General features: G+C 41.9%; 2 protein-coding genes across 4 annotated transcripts in view; one reads left to right on the top strand and one right to left on the bottom strand.

The window, feature by feature from the left end:
* RSRC1 (arginine and serine rich coiled-coil 1) overlaps positions 1–3,724 on the bottom strand; it is a 355,005-nt gene extending 351,281 nt beyond the window's left edge. Inside the window, exon 1 of the mRNA XM_072959887.1 lies at positions 3,595–3,724. The gene's annotated coding sequence lies outside the window, so the exon portion shown is untranslated. The remainder of the gene's footprint in view (positions 1–3,594) is intronic.
* Positions 3,051–13,601, top strand: SHOX2 (SHOX homeobox 2). Of its 3 annotated transcripts, XM_072959928.1 has the most exons (6): positions 3,051–3,862; positions 4,497–4,580; positions 6,791–6,999; positions 9,374–9,431; positions 9,744–9,832; positions 11,410–13,601. In XM_072959928.1, the coding sequence occupies exons 1-6, from the start codon at positions 3,520–3,522 to the stop codon at positions 11,701–11,703; spliced, it is 1,077 nt and encodes a 358-aa protein (XP_072816029.1). In that variant the 5' UTR covers positions 3,051–3,519; the 3' UTR covers positions 11,704–13,601. The 3 variants fall into 3 exon arrangements, with proteins under 3 accessions (XP_072816029.1, XP_072816020.1, XP_072816015.1); XM_072959919.1 differs by lacking the exon at positions 4,497–4,580 and having other exon boundaries at positions 11,446–13,601; XM_072959914.1 differs by lacking the exon at positions 4,497–4,580.
* The last annotated feature ends 14,103 nt before the right edge of the window (positions 13,602–27,704 follow it).

Genomic DNA, 27,704 nt, shown 5'->3' with positions numbered 1-27,704 from the left:
CCTATAGAAATCAAAGCAATTCAGCATTTTATGTAACTCGTAAGACTATCTGTCCTTGTATGAAGATCATGTTTTCCTTATTTATTGTAAGTAAGCAATTATAAGGAGGTAAATTGTTGGCCTTGGTTTGGGTCGACTGTGAGAATCAACTCGTTCACAACTGCCATATACCTAAGGTACAGTTTTGCACAGACATGTGAGATGGTGAAAATCACCTCCACAAATAAATTTCTCATAAATGACTGTTCGTTAACTAACCCGTTTTGAGAGACCGTTTTAAAGCTTAACTACAATACTACATGTTTATTTTAAATAATTCAACAGCTGGAATGGGGAGGAACCTTTGAGGTCCTGAATTTTATTGGAACCTGTATACCTGTCTGCAGGCTGTCAACTGAACTTTACTCTCAATGTTTTTTACTAAAACTGCATTTTGAAATGTCCTGTCTCTGGAATATATTTGCAATTTAATGAAACAACATCATTAGAACTTGGTAAGCATTTATTAGTATATGATTTCAAAGCCTGGGTTTGGTGGGTGTGTGTGTGTGTTTAAATTTCCCTTAGGCCAGTAGGAATCCATGGTTAGACACTGCAGATCTCTCATAGCTCCATCTGATATGAACACTACTATTCATAAACATACAAAGAGCAACATGCCAGCAAAATCTATGGGAAAATCTATTTGGTATGAATTATACACTATTGTATCAGAGCCTTCCCTGATTAGCTTTAAATTGGTCGTCTTTCTCTTAAGTTCAGAAGATGGAATTTGAATTCAGACTTCAAAGTCATGTGCTTGAAAGGGCAAAATAGTAGTGAGTCTCCTGACCCCTTAACAGACTTTTAATAGTGGCTGTTTTGGAGCTGTTTGTGAATACATATTGAACACCTCAGTTTGAGTGTTACTTGAGTACTCCATGCATTCAGCTGATACCATTATTTATCACTCTGCTAAATAACCTTAAAAACAGATTTTCATACAGGATTAAAGTTTTATGGTTATTCCCCCCTGATAATACAAGAATTAAAGTGGTCACAAATAGTAACCTAGTACTAACTCTAAAATCATGTTTCTAAATTCATATAACTTTGGATAGTATATTTGAGTCTCTTTTGTAGTGTAATAAAATAAAAGCAAGTACTCATAATTTAATACATAACAGCTATTGCTGTTGGAAACCTAAAGATCTTAATTATTTCTCCAAAAAGTATCAATAAATGAAATGTTTTAAAAAGAAAAGGGAAAACTTCAGAATTCAAGAGAAAAAAGGCAAAGTAACAATTCTAAAAAGTATGATTTCCATCTTTCTTAAATTCATCAGCTGTGAACATTTTAATCTGAGTAGTGTAGTATGAAAGCTATAAGTAGCCTCTATTTACATATATTCTAGGAACACTAGTATATTAGGTTATAATATACTCTCTTATTATAAATGTTTCAGTTTGCTTTGATGGAACCTTTCAAAGTATCTGTTAACTTTGTTTTAATGCTTTAACCAATGGGTGGAAGACAGAAATCACAGTTCTATAATTGCTTTTAGTTTTACTAACAGTATGAGATCCAAAAATATGAGCAAGTTACTTTTAACATCAGAAAGCCTGTATTAATATTCAGACTACTCAAAAATGCCACACTTGAAGAGGCAAATTTATGTACACCATCAGGTAAACTTTCCATATACAAATATCCTTATGTGAAGGATACATATATGGCCACATTTCTCACAGCAAGCCTTACACAATATGGACAAGTGGCTCAAGAATATAGGTGTGTCTTTCCATATTACAAACTGTTTTGATGAAAATAGTCCAGGGATATAATTCTAAATCGTAGCTTAAAGAGAGAGGGAGAAAAAAACCTTTCTCATGGCTACCATTTCTTTTTGAATACTCCACGATAAATAAAATTATATGGGGAACAAGCTTAACGTCGATTTTTTTTTGCAAACTCAAAGAGGTTTAATCACTTGCTTTTCAAAATTAGGAAATCAACTAGAATGTTTCCCATGATGCTAAAGAAGAGTTTCCCTAGTTCTTTGTGGGAGGGGTCTGGGTGCAGAGAGTAAGGGAGAAGGGGTAGGGGTCCTGAGACCTCAAAGAGGGAACGAAGTTAAACTGTCCTTGACCAAGCAGGCTCTAAGGAAATACTTTAAAATGGAATCTGTCAGCGAACAGCTGCTCGGGAAATGTGTTAAATCGACCGGCGGCTTCGAAACGGGTTTGTCCGTAGAGGAGTCAGCTTGGTCTCCACGACGCGAATAGCCGGGTGAATCACAAACTCCCTGGGGTGGGGAGCTTGGTGACGACCCAGGCTCAGCTCTGGCTGCGGGCCGGGAAGCACCTGAAAGGAGCTGCGCGGGCCTGAGAAGCCGTCGAAGACCCTGACTTTGGGCAAGGTTCTGAAGCCAAGATGCCAGAATACAAGGTTTCGAGTAGGGATTGGGGGACCGGGGATGGAGGAATGGGATACCGGGTCAGGATAGGGAACTGGGGTGCGGGGCGCCTGATGCAGGGCAGGGGCGCCGGGCAGCAATGCGGGGCCGAGCAGTTGCGCGGCACCCTGACGCGGAGCGAGGATATAGGGTCGGATGCCAAGTCCAGATACCAGACTGACTCCAGGAGCCGCGCACTTGTCAGTTTCCTCTTGGCCACGCCCCGACTGAATAAGTCCAGCTCCCCAGTGTTTAACTAAGTCGTGACACCAACGCAAAATCCACGCCTAATTAAATTAATTAGGGATTCTTGTCAATCCTGGATTAATGGCCAAGAGCTCAGGCGGCCGAGGTATCCGAAAACCCGGACGGCCTGGGACTTGTCTCTTCTTCCCACCCCCTTCGGTCCCCCTTCGCTGTCCTCCCACTCTAGCCCCAGCCAGCTTCGACTCCAGCTTTAATCAATCTCCATCTCGCTTTCCTTTCTTTCTCTCTCTCCCTCTCTCTCTTTTTTCTCTTTTTCTCTTCCTCTCCCCTCTCTCCCTCTCCCCCTCTCCTCTTTCTCTCCCTCTCCCCCCACCTCCCAACCCCACTCCCCCACCCCCAGGTAGTGGCGCGGGTGCTTCCCGGGAAGGGGCTCCCTGCGAGTTGCGAAGGGGAGGTAATTTACTCAGAACAAGGGGCCGCCTTTGCGAAGTATAAATAGTGAGACTTCAAGCGCTGCGTTGCTATCAGATCTGAACTCTCCGCAGGAAGAATTGTCAAAGATCTTAACATTGAACAAGCGCGCTCCGGCAGGGAAGCATCAGTTCCCATTTCCCTCCGGCGGCCCCCGCCCCTTCCCTCTTCCTCTTCTTCCTCCTCCTCCTCCTCTTCTTACTTCTTTTTCTCCTTCTACTTCTCCTGCTCCTTCTTCTTTCTTCTCTTCTTTTTCTTCTTCCTCCCCCACTCTCTCCTCCCCCACCCTCTGCCCCATTGATGTGTTATTATTGGGGGGGCTGGAGCAATAAAAAAAGAAGAAGGAAAAAAAGAGCGGGGCTCGGCTGGGAGAGGTTGAGCGCGGGGCTGACTGGCATCGGCAGCGATGGAAGAACTTACGGCGTTCGTCTCGAAGTCTTTTGACCAGAAAGTGAAGGAGAAGAAGGAGGCGATCACGTACCGGGAGGTGCTGGAGAGTGGGCCGCTGCGGGGGACGAAGGAGCCGACCGGCTGCGCGGAGCCCGGCCGCGACGACCGCAGCAGCCCGGCAGTCCGGGCGGCCGGCGGAGGCGGCGGCGGAGGAGGAGGCGGAGGCGGAGGAGGCGGAGGAGGTGTAGGAGGAGGAGGAGCAGGCGGAGGAGCTGGAGGAGGGCGCTCTCCCGTCCGGGAGCTGGACATGGGCGCCGCCGAGAGAACCAGGGAGCCGGGCAGCCCGCGGCTCACCGAGGGTAACGGCCTGACCCCCGGCCGCGGTTCCCTTTCCCGCCTTCCTGACTCCTCTTAGGCAGGAGAGGACCCCAAGGCCCAACGGGGAGGGGGGCGGAACGCGGAGTGGGCCCTTGGATTCCAGCTTCGGCTGCGAGAGTGATGGAGGGGTGGGAGTCCGGTGGTGTACACGGTCGTGGGTGGGGTCCGAGTGTGTGTGTGTGTGTGTGTGTGTGTGTGTGTGTGTGTGTGTGTGTGTGTGTGTGTGGTGGGGGTGGGGGGGCGTGTTGGGTGTTCGCGCGCCCTTCTCAGTTGCACCCGCTACTCCCATTTCACCAAAACGCATTTTCACCAACCGGAGGATGGGCCCGCGGGTGGATGGGGAAGTTCGCAGGGCCGGGCTGCGGGAGGGGGTGCTGGCAGCCGCTGGGCCAGGCGGCAGGATTAAGGTTAGCATCTATCGCCGAGTTTGTGGGAGTCCCTTGCCTAGGCCCGAGGAAAATGAAAAAGAGAGGAAGGGGGTAGAGAGAGATTGGGATTTCACCCTCGAGTCGCCCCAGGTTTCGGGCCGCCGCTAAGAACCACTCTAACTCCGCGAAGACCCTGAATCCCTGAATCTTGGGGGCCAGAACTTCCCATTATCTTAGAGCTATGAAGGGAAAACGAAGCCAAGGCCGGCTAAGGTCCAGGCTGTGCTGTTTCTTTCGGTGGACACTTTAGGCTCTTTTTGTTTGTTTGTTTGTTTGTTTTTCGATATTTACTGCTTAGCATCATCCAGTACTCTTGCTTTGTGGTGGAATAATCTTTTGGTGCCAGCAAAGTGTTAGGCAAAGGCTTTTTCTAAATGGTGGAGTGTCCTGTACCAATTCAAAGGAGTTCAACAATAAAATTAATTTGGCGTTTGGTGCCTGCAGTAACTGGTGTGCTGCCATATTTTTCCAATTAAGAAAATATGTGACATGCGTAGAATCACATATTTAAGCAAGCAATTAAGTTGTTTATAATACGGTCTGTTCCTGTTTAGGCCAATAAGTGGAAATTTGGGGGCGAAATAGAGATTATATTAAGTCTATTAATCAACTGGAAATGTGGACATCTTTCGCTTTGAAGCCCCCAAAGTTTGAGAGGCTTCCACTATTGATGACATGAAATAAAAACAAAGCCTTCTCACTCATTTGGTGGAATCTGAAGGGTGTGTTTTGATATTTAAATTTCATTACAATATCAGTGGAAATATTTTCCTATTAACTTGGCTTGAGTTTGTGTTATAGTGTTTATCCACTTCCTAGAGGAAGGACAAATGTCCACAAAACGAAGTCTGAGAAGTAGAAATACAGGCAACACTTAAAATCACCGTATCTAGAATGCCAGGCTGGGCTGACATCTAGAGGTTCTTCTTACCCCAGAGCGGGTACCAGCTACTTGTAAATTTGGAAAGTGATGGCATAACTGTCAGGTTGTTCAGTGCAGCCTCCCCTGCCTGAGTCCACAGCTCTAGGCCCTGGGTACACCAGTGTGCCAGACCACGAAGTTAAGGTCTGAATCCTGGGCGTGCGAAGTCCTAGGATTGCTGATTTCCAAGCTAAGAGGGAATATTAATTTCTCTGCAGGCCAGCTCTTCCGGAGATTATTTTTAACACCCATGCTGATCGGGATTCTGGGCTGGGAAGAACAGCAGAGCAGCCTCGATTATCCACACTCAGTGTTGGCACCTTAAAAACCCAAGACTCCGACTCAGGCTCAGAGACTGAAGGTTCCAGAGGGCAGCTTATGTTGATACCGATTACCCTGATCACAACCCCTTGGCCCATGTATATAAATACAGCCACATTCCTCTGGTGTCTCTGTACGCTCAGTCATGGAGCTCTTGTTTTGAAACGGAGGAAGGACAGGAAAGTGGCAACGGATGTGTGCAAACCCGAAGCAGAAAAGTGCATATTTTATTGAACATCGGAGCTGCTGGTTGCATGAAAAGCCTTTGAGCAACCAATAGAAACCGAGGATCGCGAATATTCTGCTTTAACCTGTTGATCTCTGTGGGTTTAAGCGTTTAGGGTCGAGTCTACCTTTCCAATAGGGAGGGAGAAGGAGCGAACAGAGGTAGTGGTCTGTTTCGCAGGCCACCAGAGGCTGGTTTTCCACCTCTGGCCTTGTGGCCCGGTGTGGGCGGTGAGCCCTCTAGGCCGCCAACATGGCGTGGGCGCCTCTGCTTAGGCTACCGGGACGCAGAGGGTCAGGGACTGCCTGGTTGCCTGTGGGCTGTGGTGGGGTTTGGCCCGAGCTCTGGGTCAGCACAGAGCTCCAGGGATTTGGCTCCCAGAGCCACGCAGCACCCGGGTCTTGTCCTCCCGCTTTGACCCTTCGGCCCAATTTTTCCCAAATTAGACCAGCAAGTTTGAAGAGACAAGAGAGCTGGCGGTGGTGGCCGGAGCTGGCTTGAGAACGGCTCAGCACTCTAGGAATAGCCAGTGTGAGAGGCCAGTCTCTGGCTTCGCAGCACGCTTCTGCCGGGGTTGCCTTCTGCAACCTGCAGTGTGCGGCGCTTTTGATTTCTGTGCGTGCGTGGGAGAGTGAATGCAAGAGAGGGTGAGTGAAATTGATTTGGTGATGGAGGGGGAGGGCAGGGGACAATGGGCTGGATAGTGAGGAGGTGAGCTGGGGCCACAGTTGCGGAAAGGATGAGTGAGTAAATGCCCACCTTGCCCGTGGGAGGCCACCCAGAGTTGATCTTGTCGCATCTCCAGGATCCTCTTCCTCGCAGCGGGTTGAGGAACTGGACAGAACTCCGGGAGGGGGCAGGATCTGCCATCCTTCTGGAAACAAATCTGGTGATGGGATTTGCTGTGTTGGTTTTTGTCCGTGTGTGTGTGTGTGTGTGTGTGTGTGTCTGTGTGTGTGTCTGTGTGTGCGCGTGGACATACGTGTGGCCCTGTTCGTGGTGCCCACTCCAGTATCCCCGGAGCTGAAGGATCGCAAAGAAGATGCGAAAGGGATGGAGGACGAAGGCCAGACCAAAATCAAGCAGAGGCGAAGTCGCACCAATTTCACCTTGGAACAACTCAATGAGCTGGAGAGGCTTTTTGACGAGACCCACTACCCGGACGCTTTCATGCGCGAAGAACTGAGCCAAAGACTGGGGCTGTCCGAAGCCCGAGTGCAGGTACCCGGCTGTGAGGAGGTCGAGGCTGGGCCCAGGGAGCAGAGGGGCATGACTGGGGTTGGAGAGTCGCTTGGCAGACACACGACGGGGCTGCGGGTTCAAGTGTCTGGAGTGAGGTGAAAAGGGAAGAGAGGTTTTATTTTCCAAAGTAGATCTCAGTCTTAAAGCCCCCCCCCCCATCCCAACATATGTTCCCAGCAGAAGAAAGCTGTGCTGGGCAGGCTCCCAGAGTTTCTATAAACCACACCCCCCTCGCCTCACGATCCCTTTAATGTGGTTTAATCCTAATGGGCCTATTTTTATAAGCCTTAAAAAAATCCCACAGAAAACGTTTTATCTTCTGGATGCCTTAAAAGTAACAACGAATATTTTGTTCGCCTGAATTGGGTTTCCTTGAGGGTCTGCTCTGGGATTTAGGTTTGCCAAGCGGATATGCCAATTAGGTTTATAGACATACAGACTATAAAGAAAATTAGCAACTGTTAAGTGCAGAAATTTACAGTCTGCCATTAGCGGTCGATCTCAAACTGTGTGTTAAATAGTGGAGAAGTAAATGCGTTTTGGTCACTCTTTGTTTCCTCACTTAACCAGGAAAGAGAGCCTGAACCTACAGAAACTTGATTTTTAAACAGTTCACATACCTTAATATTGACATTTCTAAAGTCTGACCCCCAGAAAGTGCCAAACTCAATGAAGTTAGTATTACAGCAGAATTTCTTTACTGGTTATGGAGGTGAAAGTAACAACAAAACTAGGCTTCAAAGCATTTAAGGTAAAAAATTATATACATACACGCATATATATCCTTTTAGTTTTATGGAAAACGAACTTAAATGTTTCAGATTGTATTTCCGCTCAAATAATAAAATAGGAGAAAATGATGGTCATTATTTGTTTGAACACATGGAGCAGTTTTAGGCCTGAACATCTGCAGCTGTTACAAAGTATCACTGTAACAGATACTCCCTAGGTCTCTGGGCGCAGAGACCACCATCTGTAGTGAACTATGCAATTCTTATGGGGCTTCCCCGCATCTTGTAATAGGATCAGGACAAAAACAGAGCCATTACGTTGAAGGAGAAAAGTAATAATAGGCTCCCCTGGTCATCACAGCATCAACAGCAGAGCCTTCCTTTTTAAACCTCTCCTGCTTTGCTCTGTGTACTGAGATCTCTAGAGGCTCAGCAACCCCTTAAAGACGTGATGATAATTATTACAGTTGTGAGCATTAGTATCTCAGTTCCAACTCTTCTAGGGCAAAAAAGAGGCAAGAAGCCTCAGGCCATGTGAGGTACACAAAGGATGCCACCCTGGCATGAAATCTACCCTTCTTTTACACTAAATGGCAGGGGAATTTTTGAAGATTTACATCGACTATGACTCTTGCTTTGAAAAACAAGAAAAAGCTCTGAAGCAATATTTTACTTTCATGGTTTTTTAACATTAATTTTTGAATCAGTCAATATGCTGTATTATTGGAACAATGCTGTATTATTGGAGTATAAAAGCAAGCTTTACTTGAAATTTTTTTAAATCTGCCGTACTGCCTCTAAAAGTTGGCAAGTTTATCTAAGAAGGTAATATCTGGGAGAAGATAGTATCCAGTTACTTGATTCAGACCCCACCCCCATTTCACAGAATGCTCTTCTTTTCTCATAGTAAGTGAACTTTATTGCTGGTGTTTATTTTTTCATACTTTTGCTTAAATTTTGATCTATTTTCTGGACAATTCTCTACTACCCTTACTGCAAGCAGTGGCTTTCTCTATAGAAGCAAATTAGATTATCATGATAGTGGCACAGTTATTCTGCTACCGTGTTACACTCTGCTGCACAGAGGAACAGAGAAATTCTAAACTTCTTTGCAGTGATGGTTTTTTGACACTAATTACCTCTTCCCCTACTCTTATCCCCTCAACCCCCAGGAAAAAAAAACCAACAACAAAACCAGAGTCACTATTTGCTTTGGTGTATGGTTTTTCTTGAAGATGAAGTTAATTAATATTACAGGCTATTAATGAGCACATTCTTCTCAGGTTTTACTGGGCAAACATTTAAACCCATTATCACTTTGTATCAGGTATCAGGGAAAGTTTTAGGCCTTGGGGATTCTGTAATTGTGGAAACATAAAACCAGGACTATAGTAATTTATCAAGAAACAAATTTATCTTGCAAAAGTCTGTGAAATCTGTCTATTTTTGTTATTCATTTATATTTTTTCTTCAGAAATTGAGACTGTTATATATAATTCAAAAATTGCTTGTATATCTCCTAATCCTTGCCTAAAACACTGCTCTTTTTTTCCATAGTACTCTTGTAAATTAAAAAAAATGAGTCATAACATCTAGGTTTTATTTTTCCCTCCAATTTGTAGGTTTGGTTTCAAAATCGAAGAGCTAAATGTAGAAAACAAGAAAATCAACTTCATAAAGGTATGTTTCTCAAAGAACATTTTATACCCTAAGTAGAGAGAGTATTAGGGAATATTGTTATTATGAAGACAGAAAAAAACCTTCTCAAAGATAACTATAGTCCTTGTTTTAAAATCTGCTCTGAAAGCAGTTAATGAGAGTCCTAAAGTTTGGGAGTAAATTATATTGATTTTAATTATGGCAGCAGTTTAGAGAGGTAACAGTCCAATTCCAAAGAAATTAGCTCTATCTTGGTACCATTTGGAAACTTGGGAAACAGTGTTAGAAATGTTAACCTCATTTCATTGTGTTTTGTTCCCTCATTTTTAACAGGTGTCCTCATAGGGGCTGCCAGTCAATTTGAAGCTTGTAGAGTAGCACCCTACGTCAATGTAGGTGCTTTAAGGATGCCATTTCAGCAGGCAAGTACAGCCCAGTTTCAACCTGTTTTTAACTGTAAAAAAACTTGGATGTTTGCTTGAACTGTTGAACATCTCCTCTCTCTGTGCCCCAATGTGGGTATCTGTACAGTTGAATAATCAATTTTCAGATGACTTAGTGCACCCTCTCCCTTTTAAAAACCTACAGTGTCAGGGGCCTACATGCCTAGTCATTTCTGTCCTCATGGGAAACCCAAAGAGGCCTGAGGGCAGCAACCAGTCCTTTAAAAATGCACTAAAGATTGCACTTGGGGAGAGGAAGGAAAAGCCTTTTGATAAAGATTTTGTCAGATGCAATACAGAGGTTAGTCCTAAAGTGCTTCTAAGGCAACTCTCTAAAAATTTTTCTGGGTATTTTCTACCTCTTAGTCATATTAAATGTCTCTGACAAAAGATGAATGAATGAATGAATGAATGAATGAATAAACAAACTTCTAACTCAGACTTGATTTTTTGATTTTTTAATGCTGCAAACAAAGCTTCATCTCTAGTAGAGAGAGAAGCGTCAGTCTTCAGGGAAGCCCTGCCTCTGCAATCTCTTTCTTAGCCATAAAGAACCTTTAAGACTACGTTGTAAAAGAACGGCCTGCAGCAATGATTTAATCCTGGGAAATCCCAGTGCTCTGAACTCCGCATTCTCCAAACCTAAGGGCGTAATCCTTCCTCAACCAGTGCCTGACCTTCCCCAACCAGTGCCTAACCCTACCCAATCTCATTGAGGACCCCTGCTTAGTAGAACTGTGAAATCATGAATTAGCTCTCAGTTGCCAGCGTCCTGGTCTGGGGAGACACCTGGGTGCGCCCATGTATTGAGGGTTAGTGTTAGGGAGATCTTAGCTCTCTTGGCACCACAGGATCCTGGTATCCTGATGCTAGGCTTTTGAAGCAAGAGAGAATGGCTGGAGAGAGAGGGGATCTTAAAAGGAGAGTCTTACTAGTCAGAAGGTGATCTGCAAGTCAGCAGCATCAGCACCACCTGGGAGATTGTTAGAAATGCAGGATCTCTGGCCCCAACCTAGATCTTCTGAATCAGAACCTGCATTTTAAGAAGATTCCAAAGTAATTTTAATAGCAGTAAAAGTTAAAAATACTAACAGTTGCGCCACTTCTAAGAAGATGCACCAGCTTCTCTAAGTAACATTTTAAAAGTTTTGTGGTTTGCTTATTGATATTTCAGTGCTTTAGTGATGGGGTATGAAAGTATATGACAGCATCAAGAGAGGAGGGTAAGGGCCCTAACCCTGTCTGTCCAATGTAGCATTGTTATTTTAAGGAGACCGATGTTTTAGCACAATAGCAGTGTCGCCCTCTGATGGGCCCAGCTCCCGAGGGGGCGGCCACATTTCTGCAGATGAGAGTCCCTGGGGCCCAGAGGGGGATAACCCGAGCTGAGCTAGTTTCAGAGACTCAGGGGCACCTGAGTATCCCTCTGGCGCTGCAGATTCAGTAACAGACTGAGAAGGTCAGCCAAACGCCCCTTTCCCGACCCCTGCCCCAGCCTTCCCCGGAGCCAAGCTGGACGCTTTTAATGCTCTGTTTCTATTCTGTTGTCACCCTAGGATAGTCATTGCAACGTGACGCCCTTGTCCTTTCAGGTTCAGGCGCAGCTGCAGCTGGACAGCGCCGTGGCGCACGCGCACCACCACCTGCACCCACACCTGGCCGCGCACGCGCCCTACATGATGTTCCCGGCGCCGCCCTTCGGACTGCCGCTCGCCACGCTGGCCGCGGACTCGGCCTCTGCCGCCTCGGTTGTGGCCGCTGCCGCCGCCGCCAAGACCACCAGCAAGAACTCCAGCATCGCGGATCTCAGACTGAAAGCCAAAAAGCATGCGGCTGCCCTGGGTCTGTGACGCCAACGCCAGCGCCAACGTCGCGCCTGCAGCTCGGCCCGAAGCTTGCACGCCCTCCGAGCCCCGCTGCTTCTCCGTTACCTGCTCCGGACTTCCGGAGCCGAACCTCTTTTTGCCCCGCTGATCTCCCCTTGTCCCCTTCCGCATCCTGGACTCGGAGGGCGGGACCAGGGATCCCACAAGGCACACCAGTTCCGTGGCTCCTAACCTACCCAAGGGCCTAGAAATCGGCATTGTAGGGGGCAGGTTTGGGGAAGTCTGGAGAGACACTGGACAAGAGAGTGCTGGGACAGTCGAGTGTGGCTCACGGCAAAACTGCACCGATGGACTCGCGTGGAAAAAAAAAATCCTGTTATTACAAAATGAGGAGGAAAAAAAGTAGAAAAGACGAGCCAGAGAGAAAAAGAGAAAGGAAATTTATTTCTTATTGCTATTCGGCAGAAGCTGAAATCGGAGAGAGAACCAAGGAACAAAAAAAAAAAGAAAAAAAGAAGTTAAAGTATTTTGTACATTAAAAAATATGGAAAAATAACGTGGACGAATCTCGAGAGAATGGGAGGGAGTTACCAACTTAAAATGTACGTTTTTGTTTTTAAAATATGGGCTAAGAAGGCAAAACAGAAGGAAGAGGTATACTTATTTAAAGAATTAAGATGGAAAAAAGTATGCAGCTGGGAAGTTCACAGGTTTTGAAACTGACCTTTTTCTGCGAAGTTCACTTTAATACAAGAAATTTGATAAGAGAGGCGGGCCTCCTTTTACGTTGAATCAGATGCTTTGAGTTAAAAACCACCACGTATGGAAGAGTAAGAAGAGGGAAGACAGTATAAAAACGAGGAGAGGAAAAATGATGTTAGTACCAAAAAGATCACAGACAATGATTCTCTGAGAAATTATTATGGGAGAACTGTCCAGATTGCTGACAGTAAATTCTGGTTTGCATGTTACTTGTATTCCATTGATGGTGTCTCCCCCCTCCCTGCTTTACTGACATGCACTTAGCTCCATTTTCATCTTCAGTACGAAAAACAATACCTAAAGCGTCTGGAAATTGAAATATATTTCTATCTATGTATTTTTTTGCCCCATCTTTGATCCTGGGGGACAAAAGAAAAAAGCATTAAGAGAAAAAATTTACACTCTGATTGTCCCAAGAAAACGGAGGCAGGTAGAAAATGTGGGGAAAGGAAAAAGAAAACAATGAAATAATGAACGTACAGCGCCTCACGTAGTGCCTGATACATGCTAGGCGCTCAGTGTTAGTCCCTTCCCCTCCCCCTTTTCTTGTATTCCCTCTTGCTGATTTCCTGAAGTCCTCTTTGAGGACCGTGCTTTATTTCCCCCTCTCTACCCCATCACACTCACGTTAAACAACACCCAGCTAGATACAGGCACTAGGCTTGTGTAAAATATGTTGATACACACGAACAAAGTTTATTTTGGCTATAATGTGTGAACTGATGATTGACTTTCAACATTTTCATTTTATCTCACAAAGGTGTATATTCAAGTAATTTTTTTTGTTTGTCTCAATGTAGCTATTTAAACTGGGGTACCCTGGATTAAGCACTCTGTATCCCAATTATCTAAAAAGCCTCCTTAGTTTTTTTTTTTTAACTCCTAATTTACAAGAAAGAGGAAAAGCTCCTTTAACTGAACTTTGGTATGCGGTTGAGCTTTGTAACTATTTGTTCTCCATGAAAACAAAATTATTTATATTTGCCATATTTTTTCTAGTGTATTAAGTTATTTTAAACAAAAGAAGATGCTGTTATTTCATGGCGTGTCGGTACAAAATGTTTCCGTTTCACCTCTGTTAAACCTTTTAAATAAGTGCCAAGTTATTAATTGAAGACACTTTGCGATCAATTGAATGAAAATAGTATTGTTTCATTTGATGGAGTTCGCGTCATCTTTGTTCCTGTTACTATTAAACTATCCGGGATAGTCTTTCCTTCTTCCTTTTTGATGAATGTGTAACTCTCGAATATACTAACTTGGTAAAGTGCTTGCCTCTGCACCTACGTGTCGCAATCAAGGGGCCCTGAGAATGGTGACTCGGAGCGAAATTCCCTCCACCCCACCCCGTTTTATCCACCTGGCACAGAAACCGGATTGACTTTATGCCAAATCAATAAAGACACCGATAATACGTAAAGTAAGGTAGAATAGAATAACCCCCTTCCCAAAGACGTACTCTCCTTCATTTTGCTGCACTTTCACCCCTAAAATTCATCTGGGGGAACATTTGGGGTAAGAAGGAAAGCGGGATCACGCGCTGCGAAATCCACCTGGGTTAACTGCAGCATAGTAGACACTCGCTCCCAGGTCGCCGACCCTCTCCAGAGTCCGGCAGGGCCGTGACGTTTTGGGAATAGGTTGAGAGATGCGAAGCGGGGCGGGGGCGCTGGGGAGGGCGGATCCCCCACCTCCCACTTCAGTTTAGTGCTTCAGTCCAAATAGCTTCTTCGTTAGTTAAGTTTAGGAAAAAGTAGAAGCCAGGACCGTGTTTAAGAAAAGCCGGGTCTTACCCGTCTGCTGGACACGAAGGATTCCCTCCCTCCCCCTTCCCGTCCCCTCTCCCATAAGAAATACTACCTAGTGAAGCCAGAAAGCGCTGCCTGTTTGGGGGTGGGTAGAGACCGTGAAGACCCGGGACAAGACCTTCCCTTCCCTTTCTTCTCGGCCCCTTGGGATGGGGGACACCCTCCACCAAGATCGAGAGTGTCCCAAGTGTCCCCTGGAGCCCCCTTTGGGCCGGAGGACGCGTAGAGGAGACCCTCCCTGCAAAAAAAGCCACGCGTCCTCGGGCAGTGCTCCCGCCGCGCCCACCCGGCCCTCTCCCGGGTTGAGCTCGCACTTGAAGCTGTTCCTCCGCGTAGACGTGGGTGATACGTTTATATTTATCTTTTAGCCTTTAAAGACCACTGAACAGGACTTGGGCCGTATTCAGCGCTTAGCCCTTGCGGGTCTTCTACTTGTCAAGCGTTCCTAGTTTTCATAATAAACATCTGCTTAGGGGCAGGGTGTACTTTGAAGCGGCCGCACCGCGCTGCCCGCCTCGGCCCAGTGGCCTCCGGCGAGCTCCTGCCGGCTCCTGGGTCCGAACCGGCAGGCGCCAAGCGCCAACCCTAATCCAGACCTCGACGCTGATTCGGACGTTTCCCTGGGCACCCCCAGGGAGGTTGGAGGTCACGGGAGAACTTGGGACCGGGAGTTGGCTGTTCCGTCCGTGGCCCAGCGGTGGGCGCGGCCGACGCGGAGCCCAGCCTGTCCCGGCATCTGAGCTCTGGGGGAGCCCGAGGTCAAAGGAGGCGGTGCGTCCGGACCCAGGCCGGCCGGGCGCCCAGTACCCGGGTAGCGGCGCGGCAGCGCGGCCTACGTCGGCTGGAACGTTCCCGGCCGCCGGAGCCGGGTGGGCTGGGCGCGGAGCCCCGCGAGGGTCGGGTCCTGGCAGCAGCGCGGATGGCTGAGGAGCCCGCGGAGGCAGCGCGGCCGGGCGGGAAAGGCCAAAGTTTCTCGAGCCCGTCGGCTATACGTGAGCGTGACGCGCGGGCCTGTGGGTCCGGCGTCAGGGGCGTCCGCGGCGTCCTCGCCTCCTTCCGCGTCCGCTCTCCCGAGACTCAGCGAGGGCTGAGGCCGCCTTTCGTGGACCATCGGGGACGGTCCAGCCTCCTACACACGGTCGCGCAGAGACGCTTTACCGGAGCGCCACGACCCAAACTCTCGGGCAGGCGCCTTTATGTGTGAACAAGAGGTTCCAAACCCCGAGTTTCCAGAGCCAGTCTGAGAAGGGGTCCGAGGAAGGTTTCACTTTAAATTCAAGTAAGCCCCAACGTGTATGTCGTTTTGGTACAAACTCAATAATCGTAATATATAATTTTAAAATTACCCCCAATCGTCCCCCAAATTTTTCAGGGTGTTTTCAAAGCCTTCCCAGGCTATGAAATCCCTAACTGGGGAAACTGAATTAGAAGATACTATTAAAGATATCATTAGTGTTAAATATCCTGTAATACAGGAGGCCCAGTTAGATCGGAGGCCTTTGCTGAAAGCTGAACTAATAAATACCTATTTTGAGTTTTTCCCCAGCATTATAACTTTTTAGATCTTCAGATGGTAATACTTTAGCATAATGCAATGCTCAAATTTCGGAACTATTTTGATTTCTGAAAAATGCCTTTTTGGCTTCAGGGACGTGGGATCCTGTTTTTTTTTTTTTTCACAAATCAGTTTGCATCATAAATTACAAACATTTGCAATAAGATCTCAAGATTGTTTATTTTATGTAACCTCAAGCACTTGACTATGTTAAACACCAGTACAGAAAGTCTGTGAAATCAGTTTAATGTGTGTGAGGGAATTAAAGGATCACTCCTTTTCATCACACAAACAAAACATTTAAGATTGTTTTGATTGTCAGTCTCCCAATTTTTAAACAGTCTTACAATTGACTATTAATTTTAGTCATTCTGTGCAAAAATAATTACTAAAGTTATATCCTGCTTTAATTAAATGTTTCTGGGCAGAAAAAAATGATATTCTACATTGGGAAATGGGTGATTGTTTTTAATGTTATATTATTTTCAATTATTTTAGTTCAAATGTAAAATTCTACTAATTCCAACGCGGGGGGGGGGGGGGTAGAAAGGCCTAAATGGTTTCTTAATGTGCTGTTAGAACAGTTAGTCAAAGTGCATTAAAGGAATGTCACAAATCCAGAAATAATAAATATGTCATTCTAATGAGAGTGTTAACTTATGGATAATTTATTCAAAGTAGTTTTTACATTTCACATGGAATCTCTTATTATGACCTGCCTGAGTACTGTGATGCTTGTTCTTCAAAATCTAATTTATATAGGCTTGGGATATACATAATTCATGACTCCTGTTGATATATGTATACGCACCCCGAATTTTAAACCTTTACAATATGTTTGCATGTTTACTAGCATGTTTTCAAGACAACTGGAATAAAAACATAAAAGTGTTAAACATTGAAAGTAAGTGCTTGCCCTATGTGTGAAGAAAAAGTAGCTGAGAATTAAAATTTAAAAGGATTAGATAATTTTTGAGATCAGATTTAGAGTGAATACTGAAATATTTCATACAGGGAACATTCTTGTATAAGAAATACGAAAATCTCCAAGAAAGACTTACAGATGTGAGCTTATAACACTTCTGATGCCTAGGTAATCCTTTCATGTCTCTAATTCATAAAACAAAAAGTCCTCAAGTCTTGGGGTATTTTGTTTTGGGTATTTTATGTGTCAGTCAAGGTAACCATCGCATATGCCTTCAGTACAGGAAAATTTAGTATTGTACTTACATGAAGTTCTATTGGCATGAGGAAAGATTTTAGAATATAATCAAATAAATCACATAAGGAAGAGTAAACACACTTTCCCCCACCTTGTTGAACAACTACTCACATATTCTGAGTAAAGATCTTTGTAGATTCTTAGTCAGGCAGAATAGTGCAGAGTAAGTTAAGGGCATGTACTCTAATTCTTGGATTCAGACCTCACTGCTGCCATTTACCAGTCAAGTGATTTGGGATTAGTTAATCTCTCTGTGTCTCAGTTTCCTCATCTGTAAAATGGAGATAAAAATAGCATCTATTTTGTGGGAAAGCTAGGAGGATTAAATAAGTTAGTATTTGTAAAGCCCTAAGAACAGTGTCTTTCACTTGTATATTAGCACTATATGATACTTATTTTAATACAAAGGCCAATAGGCATTAATCCTTGTAATAAAAACCTTAGAAGAAGAATATAACAAAACCAAGTAGTTTGTAAGACAAGGAATAATACTTTTCTGTTGTGGACAAGAGGAAAACATTACCTACTTGTTTGTGCTTCAAGCTAGTTGCTTAGCCTCTGTGAGCCTCATCTGGAAGATGTGGCAAAGGTCACAGTATAGTTAAGGAACTTATCTGTAAGAGCAGTTTAGAAATTGCATAGCACCATATGCATGACAGATAGTATTGTTACTCTGCCATATGTGGCCAAGAAGGTGAGATACCAGGCCTGGCACTTGCCCTCAAGGGGCTTACCATCTAGGAGGGATGGTTCATAAGTACACATGATAGTACTAGGGAGCTAAATGCACTTGCTAAAAGCATCCAGACACGTTATATGCATCTGATTTGCCGTACAACACATGTGGGGGCCTGTTACTCTGTTTTTGGAAACAGAACCTTCCTTGGAAATGAGTAGCCTTATAAAGAGATGGTGGAGCGACACCCAGAGGTTAAGAAGCACACTTTGTTAGAATTAAATGCATGCCATATGTTGCTGTGGTTTGTGTTCCACATGACCATCTGCATTTTCTTTGGCTGTTCGTGTTTGTAGAGCATTAGCAGTAAAATGCTGAAAGATGCAAAGGCTGCTGACCCACAATCTTTAATAGAAGCTTGAAAACACATATATTACAGAAGAAGGAATGTTTGATTACTATTATGAGGAACTGTAAAGTGAACAGTTCAGTCCTAATTACAGATGGAATGTAGAGGGACTTCTTTCCAGTGGCTAAATTTAGATATATTACTGAGATTCGCCTCATATTTTGTATAATATCTACAAAGCACTGAGAACACTTTTTACACATTTTAATTTGGAAGCCAGTGATGTCGCTGTATATGACCAATCTTCAGAAGCAGATTTTTCTGAATTCAAATCTCAACTAGTTGTGAGATTTGATTAGTTGTGAAGTTTCAGGTAATTTCTTAGCTTCCTAGAGCATGTGTCCTCTTAGTGTCCTATAGACACTCTGTGCAGGTTGTTGTGGGGATCACAGAAGATGTGAAAAGTACCTGGCATACAGGAAGTTTCCACAAATGTACTTCTCTACTTTCACTATTTGCCTTTCAAATTATTGTCGCATAGAGAGGATCTTGAATTTGCTTGTCTGTATAATTAGAAACAGTTTTGGAAAATAGTGGGAGGTGGTATGCATATTTATTTCAATATGAATGTTGATTATCTGTGTCTACGTTGTGTGGCCTGGAGTTTGGAATAAAACTTTCTTCAAATCTTGCGAAGTTTTTTTTTTACATGGAATTTTTGAGGGACTGTGACTTTAGAGCTGCCCCTTTGTATAGAGTAGACAGATTTCTCCCTGATAACTCAAGGTATTCTTAATGCAGAAGTTACCCAGAGTCCCTGACCTCCAGCCCTCTATATCCTGGAACATTGGTGTACAAATTGAGACCTGGCATTGACTCTCTAGTCACTTTGATATTGGATTGATTGTCCTTCCATTTGCTTATTTATTGAATACATTTTTTAATGTTTCTGTGCTAAGAAAGAAGAAAATAAACTACTACCCTTGAAAATGATTTAAAAAGTGCATCAACCTATCCAGACTTTCAGTGCTCATGCTACATCATGTGTTGTATTACACTTACTGACATTGGTGGCTCAAAATGTAATTACCTATCTTGTGGGCAATATGTTTATTTACTGAAATTCAGTCGTGTATCTTTTAAGGCTTATATCATTTCCATTAAAACTTAGTCTCTCCTGATGCTTGTTTGAAATGATCCAGTACTCTCCCTGGGGGAGTCTTAGTTCTAGGGCTCCTTCTGTAACTTTTTAGACGGGCGAAATTAGGTGGAACTAGCCGTCAAAGGAAGGTTGGAAAGAGACAGACTGATCCTCCAGTTTGCCTTGGGAGTAATAAGGAAATGTGACAGAGGGAAGAAAGATACCCTCAAAGACATCCACATCCTAATCCCCGGAACCTGTAGATATGTTAGCTTATTTGGCAGAGGGGAGTTAGGTTGCAGTGGAATCAAGGGTGCTAATCAGCTGACCTTAAAATAGAGAGAGTAACCGCAACTATTCAGGTGGGCCCACTGTATTAAAAGGGTCTTTGAAAGTGGAAGTGGGAGGCCAAAGAGGAGACTTAGAGAGAGATGTGACTAAGAAAGAATGGTCAGAGAGAAGCAATACTGTTGGCTCTGAAGACGAAAGAGCCAAAGAATGCTGGTGGCCTCTAGAAGCTGGAAAAGGCAAGACAAGGAATTTGCCCCAGAGCATCCAGAAGGAATGTAGCCCTGCCAACACCTTGGCTTTAGCCCAGTTAAACACATGTTGGACTTCTAATCTACAGAATTGTGAGATAATCAATTTGTGTTGTTTTAAGCCTCTGTGTTTGTGAATATGTGTTACAGTAGCAACAAGAAACTAATACAGGAAGTTTCTGAGCTGTTTATATGTGTAAGAGGCTCTGGTCATTTTTAATGCCAGTGGGCCTTTTGAGTTTGTTTAGTAGCAAGAGTTTTTCAAAACTGAGGGCTGGGATACTTTACTATTCCCTTAAGTATGATCTTACTCAAGTGTATAGACTTCCATATGCCATTCAACAGAGTTCCCCACAAATCTCTTTTGTTGTTATAAAATAAAGCCTATAGAGGGAATCTGCAAAATTATGTATATTCTTTTATAAAATGTAAGTCAGCAATTTCAATTCTTGTCTTATTTTATTATCCTTATTCTTATTTCTTCTTTGTTAGTCTTCTGCTTATTATTTACTTTTTAAAAAGCATTTACTGTAGAGAAAAGGACTGTTAGTTTCAAGCTCTGAAGTTCTTTGCTAATGCACTGAAAGGGGACAGCCTGAGCAATTTGAGCTTGTCTGTCAAGTTGGTCAAGGTGGAGAGTAATGTGGTCTGAGGTTCCCAGAGCCCATTGGACCTTTGACCTTTTCTGTTGAGACTATTGATCTAGGTTAATAGTCAGCACCAGTTGTGCCGTTGGAGTTGTGTGCCTGTGTGTGTGATTCCTCACTGAGTACAAATGAGGCTCTGACTAACTCAGAGAGTAATTGATCCTTTTTGTAGTTTTCCAAGATCAGGGTAAGGAATTAGAATAGATGGGTACTGACAGGCAAGGGGAAGATTCATTTCTGGAATGTTTGTGGTTGTATCAGCAGCAAAGCAGTGGATCTGGGCACAGAACTGGTTCTGTCTTTGATGCCATGAACTGTGCTCACCAGAGGGCTGCCCATGGAATCAGGTGGATTAGGAAATGCTGGATAACATTATAATTTCTGAGGCTAGTGGAGCCCTGAGGTGGGTTTAGCCTTGTTCCAACACCTACTCTAAACTCCTCTGTCCCCACCACCCTCAAATTTATCACCCCACCTAATTGGGTGCAGAATGAGACAGGTCAGTGGGCTGAATACATGAGGAAGCTTGGTTATGGTCTTTGACTGAAATGTAGGCTGCAGAACAGGGGAGAAAATTCTCCCAAATACTGTCATTTCCTATGACCCTCTCTTCACTAGCTCTTCGCTACTCAGGGGAGAAATTTTCTTTTTTACCTACTCTATAAAAAACACTCATGTTTTCATGTTGAGCGCCTTCCCATCTCTCTTCCAGGTGATCCTCTGTCCTCCCCCTCTCTTCCAAGATACTCATTCCAGAAGCCTAGTTGCACATAACTCATTTATTCATTCACTCAGCAGACATTTACTAAATACCTATCTAGTGCTTTGGATTCTTTTCCCCTTTCTACTTTAACCTGTCAGACTATCCTTTTCTACTTTCTCCTTGGAGTCTGACACTGTTGGAGGCAGTGATGGTTGAAAGAGAGGGAAGGGTATGGTTGGCATGGGATGGGGATGGGAGGTAGGCAAGTTGGAAATGCAGAAAGACTCAAGAAAAGAAGATGAGTAAATGGGCTAAACTTAGGAGACTCTTACTCACCAAATCTTGTGATGTCCAAATTTATGCTGCAACAGATACTTAATAAAGAATAATCCCAGGAATGATTTGGGTTGCTTCTGTTTGCTTCATAGAAAATATTCATTTGTCACATCCCAGTAAAACTTTTAAAAACGTAGAACTAAATCATTTCACAAATATTTTTTAAATCTTCAAGAGAGAAGACAAATCATAGAAAATTAAGTTCAAAGTATTTAATAAACATTTGAGCATCTACTCCAGGCCTGGCTCTAATTGTCAGTGAGAGATAGGAAGGAAGATAAAGATGGTTAAAATAAGATAAAGGTGGGTCATCTTGGAAATGTCTGTAAAGCTTGAAGCAGGAAACTGTACTTTTGCACTGGGAGGTGGGCAGTACCTGATGTAAGGACACCTCCTCCTGGGGTGTGCATTCAGGAGATGCACTGACTGAGACCTAGTTTCCTTCTTAAAAAGACAAATAATTCTGAGCAGTACTCAAATATTCTTTCCTAAGTTATCTCTTAGTACTAATAATTCTATACTATATATGAGAGAAATTGTTGACCTTTAATCTATTCACAGCTTTTCTTTACCTTTTCTTACTTTTCTTCCTTCTGCTTTTGTTTTTTCCTCCCTAGCTTATGTAAATCTTTTACTAATGCCCTTGAAATATATCCAAATCTTAACATTTTCTTTTCCCATTTATCTCCACTGAATTTGCACTTCTTTATATGTGTAATTATGAATACCATACCTTTACCTTCCTATATTTACTTTTAATTCTAATCTGTTAGGATTCACTTATATTGTTGAAGTCACTGTAATTCATTTGACTGCTGTATAATAGTCTATGGAGTGCATATACCAATTTATACATCTATTCTCATAGTGTTGGACGTCTGGGTTATTTCTAGGTTTATGTAAAATGTACTTCAAGTGATGAGGCCGGGTGTAATTACCAAAAACTAGAGAGAAGAGAAGTAGAGAGAAGAGAATCTAGGACTGCATCCTGTAGTATTCCATTACTAACAGGTTGGGGAAAAGAGTGGAAATCAGTGAAAGGAGGGTGAGAAGGAACTACCAATACTAGATGGGAAGAAAACCAAGAGAGCACAGTGTCCTGGAAGCCAAGTGAAAAAGGGCATCAAGGAGGAGGGAGTGAGGACTGAGAACTGATCATTGAGAACTGACCATAGTACAGATCTTCAGGGACCTTGATAAGGCAGTGGTGGAGGCCAAAGCCTGAGTAGAGTGGGATGCAAAACCCTCTAACTGCTCTCAGAGATTCTAGTCTCTTTCTCCTCAAGTCCATCCTTCATGTCACAGCTCCTAATTTTCTTTGTAAAAGCACAGGTCGGGTCATGTGACTCCTCAGATTATTTTTCTTCTGCCTGAAGAATTAAGTTCAAACTCTTCAAGGTGACATTTAATCTGACTTTTTACTATTTTTTTCCTGTCTCTTCTTCGGAGGCTGTTCCACCACCTACCCTGTGCTCCCATTGGAGCTACCACCAATTCCTGAATATCGTACCATTGTCAAATATCTGTTGCTGCTGGAATGCCCTTCCCCAGATCCCCTTTGTGCTTTCACAGAATTCTGAGCCTGCATCTACCAGAGCTTCATTACACCGTAATGTAATTATTTATGTGATTGTCTTCTCCACCAGAATGTGAGTGCCTTGAGGGCAAAGATCATTACTTAGTTTTTGTAGCCTCTCCACAGTTAAATTGTGGAGACAAACATATAGCAGATTTTCATTAAGTGTTGGTGAAATAAATAAGCCTGTGAAAAAATATGTGTATGGTATATTCTTTTAGATAATTTTAGTGGAAACATATCTTAGTTCTCTGAGGGTGGATTTAATTTTTAGAACTAGCCTAAGGCTGTTTGGCATTAAGTCTGATGAAGAAGCTGGGAAATATACATTTTTATTACAAATGAAGTGTAGGAAAAAATTAAGCATGGCTGTTTTGGGATGACACATTTTCTTATATGTCTCATAAAGTGCACTAAAATTTACTGGCACTGGTTTCTTAAGGCGATTTCACAGATGAATTTCCGAAAACGTTTTGAACAGTGACAGTATTCCTGGACTAAGTGTTTAGTTTCTCAGGGTGACTACTTTGAAGGACAAAATTTACTTGGATCTGTAAGTTCTGATGTCTGTGTTTTAAAAAAAAATGATCAGTAGCATTCTTTTATAGTCACATCTTACTTTCTGGAGTGAATTTTTACAAGCCAAATTTCACATTGTCTCCTATGTGTTTAACTCTTTTCTTTGTAACTCTATTATTTTCAATTCTTTCTTTTGTAGGCATCATCCTTCAATGCAGCAGCATTTGAAACTTCTATTAAAACTGTTTATTTGAAAAAAAAACTATTCATAAGACCATTAACTATGACCAGATTTAGCACCAATTCCAGTGGCTGATCTCTACCCCAAAAGGATATACGACCATTTGTTATGATCTTTTGTTTACTGATTTTCAAGCAGTTTTCAATCTGTGTGACACTGATCAGATCCAAGCCAATTTGGACTAATTTCTCAAGTCACTTTTCATGAAGCAGTGCATCAAATGCTTTACCAAGTCCACATGTGTAACATCTGCTCTCCTTTTCCTGATAATTTTACAGTTCTCTCAAGAAGTCAACTACTTTATCAACCACGGAATGTGTTTTATGTCTCCATCACTATTGCCCACGATTCTGTCACCTTTTAGAATTTCGTCTCTCAACTTTATTTGCCAAGTCTTGATAAAATACTTATTAGTTAGACATCTGATATAATTATTCTTCTGGTGGTAACACTTTGTAACTCTAGTTTCACTTGGATTAGATCTATATATGATCTTTTCAGTTACTGTTTAAAAGATGCAAGCAATAAAATATGTTAGTCATTTTTGTTCGTATCCTGGGAGAGATGTTATTCAGACATGCTGATTGGTATATGTTTTGAGGTTTGAAGTATTCACTTACCCGCTCTTTGTCATTAGCTATTTTTTTCTAGGTGCATTTTATAGTTCCCCATCTTTACCTTATGTTAAATGGATATTATGCTTGCAACAACATGCCTTACAAAATAGTAAAATGTCTGTGCATCTACAGTAAGTTGACTCATGTAGCCTTTGAATACAAATTGAAGTTTTTGATGCTTCTGTCATCTCATTGATGTAGGTGAGCTGTGCTCAATAACATTTGCTTTAAAGGGCTTAGGGGTAATTGCTATGTACATAACCTGAGAAAAGTTTGCTTTATAATTAATTTTTCAAGCAAATTCAAGAAGATTCCATGTAAATAATGCATTTTTTATGAGTTAGGCCCTGAAGTCATTGTGTTTACTGATAAGAGTTCAGTTAATTGAATAAATATGAAGAACCTGTATTTAGAGTACCCTTGCACTGGTTAAAATGTAGTGTTACAGATATTTTATTAACTTTCACATATAAGTTATTGAATTAAGAAACTATATAAGAATATAAAGGACATATTTGATAGAGTCATGTAAATTAAAGCATTGGTTATGATTTATCAAGAATTACTCGAGTATTAATTGACAACTAGAACACTGTTTTTGACATTCTTAAATTTCCTTTGGTTAATCTTATGTACATTATAGATTAGTCAGTTTCTCCCTCTTGATATAAAATATTTAGCTTTTGAAGTGTTTTGACAGATGGTAAACTTCAATAAGAAGGCAGACCTTTTCAGTTTTGAGAAATGTAAATATATCATTCTGTAAGAAATTCCAAAATGTTGGCTATGGGACAATGGAAACCACATGTAGTTTTTCTCCAAATCTCAATATACAAGTAACTGCTTTCAACACATCTTTTCTGTCTCCAGTTTTAATATTAACTACTTGATTAAATGTTAAACAGAGCAAAGGCTATTTTTATCAGGTGTCACTAATATTCATATTGTGTCCAAAGGATGAAAACCTTTTAGTTCTGAGTATTTACCACCCTTTTGTGCTTTAGTGATAATTAACTAGTATTGGAAATACCAGCCATTTATTTGAGATTCAAGAGTTGGGGATTCATTGGCTAATTAAAGCTATGGTGTTTTGTTTTGTTTTTAAATACTAAATGGCAACTTTGCATTCTTTCTGTTAGAGCCACAATTTAGAATATCACTTTTGGAAATAAATAGTTCTTCTTCTAAAATCAAGATTGGAATTTTTCACTTTCAATGTTATATTTATAGATATTATAAATGTTCTGTCCATTAAATTAAGACAATCCACCAATGACCATAGTATTTGTATTTCTATAAATAAAAGATATCCCCAACATTTTAAATGGGGGTGGGAGGAGTTCACATTTATATGGAACATGCATTTCTAAGTTTAAATTTTAATTTCACCTAAAAGGTAAATCTGAATCTAGGAAGCTTTTTCTAAGGATAAATGATTTAAAGTTAGTAGGACATATTTTATAAATGAATGTATGTGCCTTGGAATCAATGATTCTAAGTCAAGATACGGTATTATGTCAGAGGTCAAACAGAGAGACTCAGAGAGTAAACGTATTTAGTATTTGCTTTCTTTGTATAAATATTTAAAATGATGCATCAATATATACAAACGAGGAAGAGTGCATTATTCTTTGTGTATAAGTAAAATCAGAAGTCTGCATTTTGCTTTTTATAAAAATATAGCAACTCTTTTTCTCCAGATGCCAATCATAGCATGAAGGTTTTTTTAACAGTCAACTTTCTGCATAGTTCTAAGTTTCTCAGTTTATGACAATACATTTCTGTTGTTATTTATAGACATTCATGTATGTTTACAATTTTTTATTTCTGCTAAATTTATGTATTATTTACTTAAACATGGAAATAGTATTAAATCAATGCATTTCCTTTTGTGTTTCTGAGATTTTAGAATTTTCCCCTCATTAATTATGAGCTAAAGCACATTAAAAGAAGCATTATAAAAGCATTGTGAACAGATGTGTTCAAAGAGAAGGCTGAATATGAGGTAAGAGCTTTCTGGTTTTTAAATAGAAAATAAGTGAAAATTTGTGTCACAAAAATGTTTGCATCTTTATAATATAAAACATGGGTTATCTCAAGATAAAATAATATCTAAGTTTATATTTTTTTTTAACATCAAAGGATTCTTTCTAGATGCTAGATGAGCAAGAACTCTTAATTCCTTCCCCAGGCAAATTCATCCACTGTTAGATTATTCTCAATCAAAATTTTTTTTTAGGATTCAGACTAAATATATCCTATTTTTGACATTAGTCTATTACTATTTATATCAATACTCTCATACAACGTGAGTAATTCGTTTCCCTCTTCTGTTCTTACTGCTTTCAGCTATTTGTCTGTGGGGCAGGGAGGGAGGGGGAGTAGGACTGTGCTGTGAAGTGAGGATGGTATTTTTGTGTTTTGACCAGAGTCATTTGGAACTTTTTGCTTTCATGCTTTTTAAAGTATAGGTTTTGTCAAGATGTCAACTCCAGTCACATGGATGAAGAAAGCAGCTTGTAAGTGACTGAAATTTTACTCTTACTAGATATTTTGTAAGATGTATGTTGCTGCGAAAGGTTAGGTGATATCTGTGTTAGAAGACTCAGGGTGTTGATTAAATCTAAGAAATATATTTTCAGATATAATAGGCAAAGTAAAAATAAGAGTGCATTTCGGGCTTCCTTGTGCCTTTAAAAAAATAGACTCACATACATGGTTATTGTTTACTGATTGCCCTACTGATATTCATAGCATTAATTTGTTTTATATGTTGTAAAATTTCTAGTTATTTGGTTTTAAACTAGTAACTTTGAGAATAATTTTTCTCTCCATCCTAGGAATCTGAATTGAGCTTCGTGAAATAAAGGGAAACGAAAATCTCTCTTTCTCTCTGTAAAGTTCTGATTTCTTTTATTATGTCTACATAGTTGTTTTAAATATAAAACTTCTCTTCAGTACCTTCAGAGGGTAGGGACAGGAAAAATAAAGGAAGTGTCTTCTTGTGCACCCCTTTAATTTAATAATAATTAATCTTTGAGAGAATGTATGACTGGAGCAAAATATCTTAATTTGCAATTTAGGAGCCCCTGAGGCTGGGGAGAAAGTGGGTGAGTCATGTGAAGGTTCCCAGGACAAGGTGGAAGTCATGTTCATTGATCATCCATTCTCAGCCTTGCTGACCTTCTCCTCCTTAGGTCACCTATATAGGTACAAGAACAGGAGAGCAAATGGGCAGAGGGCAATACCTAAGAAAGAGAACTGCACAACAGTATTTAGAAAATCATGGGAAACATTTGTAGAATGAACCCGCAGGTAGCCTGTTCATATAGGA

Source organism: Vicugna pacos, chromosome 1 (assembly GCF_048564905.1).
Source record: "Vicugna pacos chromosome 1, VicPac4, whole genome shotgun sequence".
Taxonomy (NCBI): domain Eukaryota; kingdom Metazoa; phylum Chordata; class Mammalia; order Artiodactyla; family Camelidae; genus Vicugna; species Vicugna pacos.
This window is presented reverse-complemented; position numbering and strand designations above follow the sequence as displayed.